We start from the raw sequence: 9148 nt of genomic DNA, 5'->3' as shown, positions 1-9148 counted from the left end.
TTTCAGCATTCAGCGCTGCAGTACTTTGACTGACATTTATTCCGTCATGCAACGCTGTACTGAAATACATTTTATACCATTTTTTCGGGACAGATAGAGCTTTCTTTTGGTGGTATTTATTCACCACTACGGGTTGTTTTTTTTACTGTATAATAAAAAAAGTACCGAAATTTTTGAAAAAAAAACAAACCCTGTTATAAAACATTACCCAATTTTTTTGTAAAATATAAAAGACGGGGTCAAGTCGGGTAAATAGACACCAAACATGTCAAGCTTCAAAATTGCGTGCACCCGCTAAATCGCAAAAAAATACCACACTCAAAATTGACCATAGCCGACGCTTTAAAAGCTTACCGCTCATCAGTTTAGTGTTATCGGTGATTGATGACCCTAGAATTATTGCTCTCATTCCGACGTTCGCGGCGATATGTAACAATGGCGGTAAATCGTTGATTTCACACGTAGGCGGGCTTGACGCATGTTTGCGTGTGCATGTGGGGGCTTTATTGCTATCACACAGGGAGCAAACAAGCTCCCTATGTGATAGCCAATTTGCAGTGACAGGTCCTCTTTATGGAGACATCAGGGGTCTTTATGACCCCTAATGTCACCTAGGGACCCCCAGAGAAGCTGATGAAGCAGAGACCTGCTTCACCAGCTTCTCTCCGGTTTCTGTACCGGAGTGACACTGAATGCAGGCAGTGATGTAATACACATCACTGCCTGCATTCAGAAGAGGAGATCAAACGAAGCTTGAGTACTGAGCTCCGTGTGATCTCCGGCCGCAGATCTGCTGTGCTGGTCCAGGGCTCACACCGGGAACAGCGAAGCCCGGGATCGCCAGCAGCGGCGGCGGCGGAGGGGGGGGGGGGCCCGCACACCCGACCGGATATTACAAGCGATCGGGCGTCTCTACAGACGTCCGAACGCTTGAATAGCCATCGCTGGCTGTTTACATTCAAAGCCGGTTTCCTGATCGTGCACGCCGCCTGGCGGCGGGCACGAGTGGAACAGGATAGGACGTCTTAAGACGCCCACCGGCCCTCAAGAAGCAGGTAGTTAAACATGGAAAACAAAATAGGAACGGGAATGCAACACTCGCCATACTTTTCTAGTACCCACAAGCAATTCCTGAAGTGCAAAGTGTGTATTTGGTCAAATGGTTAATGACGTATAAGCACTCAGAGGTCCACTGAGGAGACTTCTCTGAAATTCCTGCTGCCATACCACGAAGTCTTACCCATTTGTAGGCTTATGGAGTATAAAAGCTTATTCTACACCTGCCAGCTTACTTTCACAGCCGAACTTTGATTTATTAAGATGATTTCCATATTTTCTTTGACATTTACCTTTTAAAATATTCCACTTCTCTTTCAGTTTCATCCATGTCCACGCTATCGAGGTCAATGTCTTTTGGAAGAAATACGTCATCTGGAAGTCAACACAAGTGCCTCTGTTAGTCTACAAACACAGTCCATGCGATAGAAAGCAATCAATGTGATGGGAAAACAAACAGCAAGCGTTCATTATGGAAGTTAGAAGAAAGCTTCAGGCTTGCACAAAATATTGAGATCAAATTCTGGTTTTACTGCAAAACTGTCAACCAAAAAGAAAATTTTTTTGGCTCGAAACGGCAACAAAAGCTTGTCAGCAAAATCACCCTTTGCATGCTGTAGGGACAAGGCTGGGTTCACACCTAGGCGTATCGAATATGCGCGTTTGACCGCGATTCACGGTAAAAAAAACGAGCGACAAATGCGTTTCCGAGGTCTACCTGGCTGTATCCCAATGGATACGCGCCCCAAAGAAGCTCCTGTACTTTTTCTGGCGTACGGCGTTTTGTAGCGTGTTCATAAATGGCCTGTGATACACCCAGGTGTGAACCATACCCATAGGAAATAGGATTTCGGCGTAGGAACGCGCTACAAAACGCCCAGGTGTGAACCGGGCCTAAGTGTTTTACCACAGGAATCTCCCAAACAATACATCCTCTAACTGCACAGCTGCTGGGAACTGACTTCTAAGATGTGGTGCAGGTACCGTTAGGAGGTCAGGGAACATGCAATTCCTCCCTCCTATTAAAAGTGATGACAGGTATTTTTGGATGTTTGAAGTAGCACTGCAGATGTGAAAAAGCTATGAGAAGAGTTATGGTTTAGAAGGAAAAAAATAAGGGTGTCAGAAGGAAGAGGAAGGGGGTGCGAGAATAAAGCGGAAGGGGGCGCGAGAAGGAAGAGGGCGCAGAAGGCTTTTTTTTTGAGGGGCACAGAAGGGAGGAAGAGGGGCACAGAAGGGAGGAAGAGGGGCACAGAAGGGAGGAAGAGGGGCACAGAAGGGAGGAAGAGGGGCACAGAAAGGAGGAAGAGGGGCACAGAAGGGAGAAGGAGGGGCACAGAAGGGAGAAGGAGGGGCGCAGAAGGGAGGAGGAGGGGCACAGAAGGGTGGAGGAGGGGCGCAGAAGGGAGGAGGAGGGGCGCAGAAGGGAGGGGGATTAGAATGAAGGGACTTAGAAAAACACCATGGCTATGTGTGCCTAACGTCTTACCAATTGAGTTATTGACTTTGTCTCCTTTCTTTTTCTTATTCCTTTTGCTCTTGCCCTTAGGCTGTGGGGACTCCGCAGTGGTCTGGGTCTTGCTGTTCTGCTGCTCGCTGATTATCGGGGACTCATTAACTGCCATTGGCTTCTCCTCCTTTACGTGATTAAACTGTTTCTTATGGATACCGTTGCTGCCTTTTTTCTCTTCCCTTTTCTGCTCAACCACAGGTGCAACTTCAGGCACTCGGGCTTTGGTTTCGTTTTGGATTTTCAGTTTTGGTGAGACTTCGGGGAGTTTGGGCATGTCCGATTTCTTCACCTGTTCCGGACTGAGTTTTGGAAGTTGTGATTTAGGCTGCTTCTGTTTGACATGGTTTTCCTTGTGATGGACCAAATCCAAAAGAAGAGAGAGCTGCTCTTCCTGCTTTGCTTTCAGCTCTTTAGCAACACATGGTTTTGAGTCTCTACCAATAGCATGATTTGGTAGCTCGATCACTGCCTCTGGTAACTGACTGGGCTCAGTTTTTTGAGTCTGCCTGCCAGGGAGTGGAATACACACTGTATCCTGCTCCAAGGTGCCATTGGGAAGTGTCTCAGAACTAAGTTCCTTGGTGGGGACAGAGATTAGTGTTAGCTGATCTGCCTTATGAGAGTCCCTATGAGAGCGATCTTTTTTCTTTTTCTTCAGGGCCTGACACTCCTGGTGTCGGTGAAATTCATGTTTGAACCTTTCCTCGTCCTCACGCTGCCTTTGCTCTTCAAGAAGTTGTAATTCTTCCTGTTCCCTGGCTTCAGCTTCTTGCCGCGCCTTTTCTTCCAGCTGAATGTAAAGGAAAATAAGACAAATATGTATATATATCTTATACAAGAGAGATATTTATGATCATACCGATGAACCTCACAAGAGAACTTTAAATAGAATTGCATCACAATGTAGATTCCATTATGGGAGTGTCTAAATTATGAGACTTCACAGCCTCCTATCTGCTATGGCAGCTTTTCTCAAACTATTAACCCTGAAGAACCCTTATTTTTAGGTCTCATTGAAGTTCTTACTAGAAACTGATTATACCTACAGCTCATGGTAGATTAGCATATTCAAACTGGAAAGTTTTTAAAAGTAATGTAATGTACCCATTGGCGCATTTGACAACCATGGAAGATAATTTATTACTGTCTAAATAAAATTAAAAAAAACGGACTGATTTTTATTTTAATAAAGTGCCACTAAACTCAGGAGTTAAAGCGACATTAAAGTCAGATTTCTTTTTTTACCCTTCTCAATCCTGCTGTAGGTACTTACCTTAAATCATGTTCTTCTTTACGGTTGTTTTCAGCTGTCACTCCAGCGCTGGTGCGGGTCTCCGATCCAGTGCTGACTACTCTGTCCTCCTTCTCTCATGTCCCACAGTGTCTGTGCGGGTGCACGCTGCTCCATAGACTTACCTTGCGTCTCTCCTCGTCTCCCGGCTGAACATCTGAAATGCGCACGAAGATCCTTTTTCGGCCACCCAAGACTCTTCAGATGTTTGGACGGGAGCGCGCAGCGGAGACACAGGTAAGTTTAAACTCTTTTTTAAAGTTATTTTTTTTAAATGCTTTTGCATATATCTACTGCTTGCTAGCAGTAGATATATGGAAAAACCGCTGAGGGTTTATTAACCCTTTAAAACTTAATACATTCAAGCACCTCAACTGTAAAATGTATCTTGTAGATCCTCAAATCTCTGAATTGGTGCGGACATTGTCCTTCCTTCTGGAGGGTGACTACATTTGTTCCCCATGGTCCGTGTGTGTGTTGTAAAGTAGTCACCGCTCCAAGGGGAGGGGGGCTCTTACTTCATGTAATTAGACAAGTGGATTATAAATGGGGAATATTACCTATTATAATCTATTTCTCTGATTAAATGATTACAGACAGGCCTCTGGATCACAGTTTGAAACTACGTTAGAATGTGTGACCAGTGACGTGGTCACACATTTTAACGTAATCTCACCCAGTTTTTCGGCGGTGGAATAGGTGAAGCATTCCAACGCTTTCTCCACTCTTCCAGGGCAGATCGGCATCGCAAGTCGCATGTGCAGGAGAACCGATCTGTCCTGGAACAGCTGTTCGGTCCTGAAATTTCACTTCTCTCCGACTGCGATCTAACATTCTACCGCACTCACAAAGTGAGTGACATTTCAGGACCGATCAGCAGTTCCAGGACAGATCGTTTCTCCTGCACATGCGATTTGCGATGCCGATCTGCCCTGGAACAGCTGGGAAAGCGCTGGAATGCTTCACCTAATTGCGGTCACACATTCCACCGCCAAAAAACTGGGCGGGATTCTAACATAGTCACAACCTTTGATAGAACACCGCCGTACCCATGTGAGGGGTCTGGGCTGCCTCTTACATTGGTATCAACTGTACCGGGGCAGCATGGCAGAGGTGACTGGGAAGGGGGTGGAGGAGGCCGGGCCCCAGCAGCAGCAGGTAAGAAGAGTTGAGAGGAGGTGCAGGGAAAGGGACCCCCCGGCGAGCAGGCCAGCCCACCTGGGACCCTGAGAGTCTCAGGTGGGCTATGCAGGATCTATGGTGTGCTCTGCAGGGTCTAGGGTAAATCCAGCACGCTACTGCAACATTAGAGACCGCTGGGGGGGATAGGGGCCAGTGTGATCCGCTCCCGCTCCCCCCGTCTTGGGAGGGATGCCCAAGATAAAATCTTGCACCAGGGCCCTTTGGTTATTAGGTCCGCCAATGCTTGTGAGGACTTAGACACCATTTAGAAAAGTTTCTCTCACTTCCTGGCTGTGAAGGCTGGACAAGAAAAGAGGGGGGAAGGCAAACTTGGACAGAAGGACAAACAAAAAAACTTCTACACCTGTTTATATTGTTCTCTGTATCCCAAATGGGAATATTTCCCATCACCTCGGGGCCCTGTAACATCCAGTCACCAGCGCACAAAGTAAAAGTAAAACTCCACAGTTGGGACATAGGTGTCAAATAAAAACCCGACTTGTGGGTTTACCATTCTGGACTATCAAAAGAGCACTTTTGGTTGCAGCTGGGCTTAAATGAGGTGTACCCACACAGTGGAATTCTCTTATTTATTAAAGTATTGACAAGTGCCATCATTCTGAGGAACCAATCAGATTTCACTCTACCGCTGAAGGCTCATTCTAAAAATGATTCATTCTTTTGACTACTGTACTATATAGCACTTAGCACACTGCTCTAGGTGTGGTCAACTATACTTGAAATCCTCAATGTAGCCATGGTGCAGGTCTAGCGGCTGCTCAACAGTAACCACACAAAATAAAAAAAACACATATGGCGTACCAGTGCAAACCAAAATTGAAATGCTCATCAACAAATGACCTGCTGTGGCATGCATTTCTCTACACAGGTAATTCTGTGATTGCACCACAGTCTACCAAAACGAAAATTCCCTTTTATTTGAGACTGTGTGCAGATGTTGTAGCAGATAGTGAAAGGAGAACCTGCGGGTGCCAAGACAGTTATTACCCATAATGCCATGCAATCCCTCCCTGCATTCATCCTACTGAAAACTAATTTTCTAGCAAAAGCAACTTATAGTGCTGTAGCGCACAATTATAAAACCATGAAGAAATATTATACACAGGTTTGCTGGCATTTTTTGGGGTCAGGGCTTTTCCCCATAATTCTCCTAAGGGTAACGGGAGGACACAAACTAGCGTCCTCCCGTCACCCAAAGCACAGTATATTGCGAGCTGCCACCCAGCTGCGTGAGTGACAGCTGGCTCTGCCTATATAGAGGCAGAGTCAGCTGTACCCTCCCCATCCAATCCGCCAGTCAGCGCTGGAGGATCGGACAGGGGAGGGGGATCCCTGCAGGGAGCTGTGAGTGACAGTCACGGCTCTCTGCAGGGATAGATCGAAAAGTGAGTGAGCGACGGTATGTGTTCGCTCACTTCCCGATCTATTGAGCCGACCTGTGACAGTTTCATTGTCACAGGTCGGCTCAGATTATGAGGCTGAGTGATTTTTACTCGCCTCATAGTTCTCCTTTAACCCAACTCCCTACAATAGGCAAAGGCAACTAAGAGGTTTGGAACAGCCTGTAGAACAAGGCTGTTGTGCAGAGGTAATGGCCATTTCTTTAAAAAATGCTATCACAGTGTGAGCACGGAAAGTTTTTAGGGCGTAGTAACAAGTACTGAAGAATTACCAGTTTTCTAAAGCTGTACTATAAAAAGTGCCAGTTTTAAGTTGAAGTACAGTGAGCAGTAAAGAAAAAAACCCTGGAGCTTTAAGCTATAATGTGCTATATGGCAGACCAAATCGATCCCCTCCAGCACTGCGCTCCTTCCTCGAGTCTTTGGCCGATTGAATGGCCGAGCCCTGATGACATAATTCCCGCGCATGCGTACAGGAGTAACTTCATCTCGGGATACTAAACTTGTGCACTGAGCGGATGGACAAAAAAAAAAAAAAATTTGCTGACAGGCAGCACAAAGCTTTTATGACAGAAGAGACTTCCACAATCTTTTCCTATCATAGAAAGCCTGCCAGTTATCAACTTTATTTTACTTTCAATTTAAAACAGCTATCCACTCGACACAACAGTGTTTACTGCACATTGCGCCTCATTTTACAATTTATAATTGCAGGCTATAGTGTGGAGCCTGCGTTGTTTTACAATGTTTGCTGGGTAACCTTGCAAATAACAATCTGTGATAGGGGGGGAGGGCAAACCTTTATGATCCCCATCAGGACCTAAGCAAGTACGAGTATGTATTGACCTCCAATGTCAGTAGTGCAGGGGAGTTTCTTTTCTTTATTTCAAGTACTGAGACACTTTAAACATGTAAACATTTAGCGCTGTGCGCACCAATAATTGATATAGAACTATTAGGTGGTCTCAGCAAAACTGATTCACTTGGGGCCCTTCATATTACTCTCCAGCAGAGAGATAAAGTGAAAGACACAGGGATCCCAACCTGAAAGAAGCACTTTCAGGGAGGTGTCCCTCTCATTTCCGGGAGGTGCTACCCCCCCCCCATCCACGGAGGAGAGGTTAGGGGGGCTGGGAGAGAGCACCCCCCTGAAATGATGGCAGAGAGCACAGGAAGCAATAGCTTCTTTGCTATCTGCAGGCTTTTTTTTTTTTTTTTTTTATTCTGACAGTTGCAGTCGTCAGAATGAAAAAAAAAAAGGCATACGATTGCATAGCTAGATTCCTATTGGCTATTGCACTTTGCAATAGCCAATAGGAAACTAGGTAATGCACCCGCCCACTGCTGCTTTCAATCAGCAGACGAGGACCTGATAGAAAAATTCAGGTCCCCCTCTGCTGATTGACAGCAGCAGTGGGCAGGTGCATTAGCTAGTTTGCTATTGGCTATTGCAAAGTGCAATAGCCAATAGGAATCAAGCTATGCAATCGTATGCCTTTTTTTCTTTTCTGACTGACGGTCGGAGCTTCCCGGAGAGTTGAGATGTCTGAAGACATTTGTCTCTCAAAATGTTATAGACTTCCAGGGAGAGATTAATGGGATTAGCGGCCCTGCAAATCAGTCTTCAACATAAGACAAGGTCAGGCTAAAAAATAATATGTGACTGTACCACACAAATTCAATTTGGCAGCTCGTGCCTTCTCCAGTTACAGGAAGATTGCAACTTAACCACCCGATACCCAGCACTTGCATACTCCTTAGGCCTCATTCACACTGGCAAGCCCTCCTTTAGCTTTTCTAAATGCAGAAGTTATCTGGAAGTATAAACAAATGTTATACTTCCCAGAGTTGTCTTGCATGTAGATGGTACTGTTTAAAGCCAAATTTGTATTTAGAGCTTCGAATCAGATCCTGAATGCACAGAATTCTATTTGGTCCATTTTAGAAATGCGTTCTAAATGCATATAAATGCAAATCTGAAACTCTGAGTGTGAAACAAGTTCACCCGTATAACACTAAATTTATGTTTGCAGTGTGAAAGCATGGTGAAGCCATCCACAAATAAAAATGCGTTTTTTTTTTTCTTACTATGCTACAATTTTTTAAAGTGCTAAAGTAAGGACTCGTCTTAAATGATGCCTCATAATCTGATCTTCTTTCCTGTAGTTTTTAGCTGTCCCTCCAGCGCTGGTTTCCGATCCAGCACCGACTCCTCTGTCCTCCTCGTCTCCCGGCCGAACATCCATAAAAAAAAAAAAATTAGAAAAGAAAACAATTTTTTTTAAAGTCCCGGCCCCCCACATACACACGCAGATATGCGTCAGGTGCGCCTATGTGCGAAAACAACGATTGCGCCTAATGTGCCACACAGGTTACATATCGCCGCAAATGTCGGAGTGAGAGCAATAATTTTAGGGCCATTAATCACTGATGACACTAAACTGATGAGCGGTAAAAGCGTTTTAAGCGTCGCCTATGGGCATTTTTGCGATTTTGCGGGCACACGCAATTTTAAGGATTGACATGTTTGGTGTCTATTTACCCGACGTGATCCCGACTTTTATGTTTTACCAAAAATATGGATAAGAATAAATGTTTTAGAACAGAAAGTAGGGAAACTTTTTTCTTTTTACATTTAAGGCTTTTTTCATTATATAGTAAAAAAAAAAAAAAAAATAACCCCCC

At 45.0% G+C, this 9148-nt stretch overlaps 1 protein-coding gene across 1 annotated transcript in view; it reads right to left on the bottom strand.

Annotated features, from left to right (window-relative positions):
• FAM193A (family with sequence similarity 193 member A) overlaps positions 1–9148 on the bottom strand; it is a 64946-nt gene that overhangs the window by 4337 nt on the left and 51461 nt on the right. The window contains exons 18-19 of the mRNA XM_018563280.1: positions 2546–3359; positions 1350–1431 (exon numbers count right to left, since the gene is read on the bottom strand). Coding sequence (XP_018418782.1) covers positions 1350–1431; positions 2546–3359 — 896 coding nt within the window. The remainder of the gene's footprint in view (positions 1–1349; positions 1432–2545; positions 3360–9148) is intronic.

The sequence above is a fragment of the Nanorana parkeri genome, unplaced genomic scaffold (genome assembly GCF_000935625.1).
Source record: "Nanorana parkeri isolate BGI_ZX_2015 unplaced genomic scaffold, ASM93562v1 scaffold647, whole genome shotgun sequence".
NCBI lineage: Eukaryota > Metazoa > Chordata > Amphibia > Anura > Dicroglossidae > Nanorana > Nanorana parkeri.
Note: the sequence above shows the minus strand (reverse complement) of the source record. Positions and strands in the feature narration are given on the sequence as shown.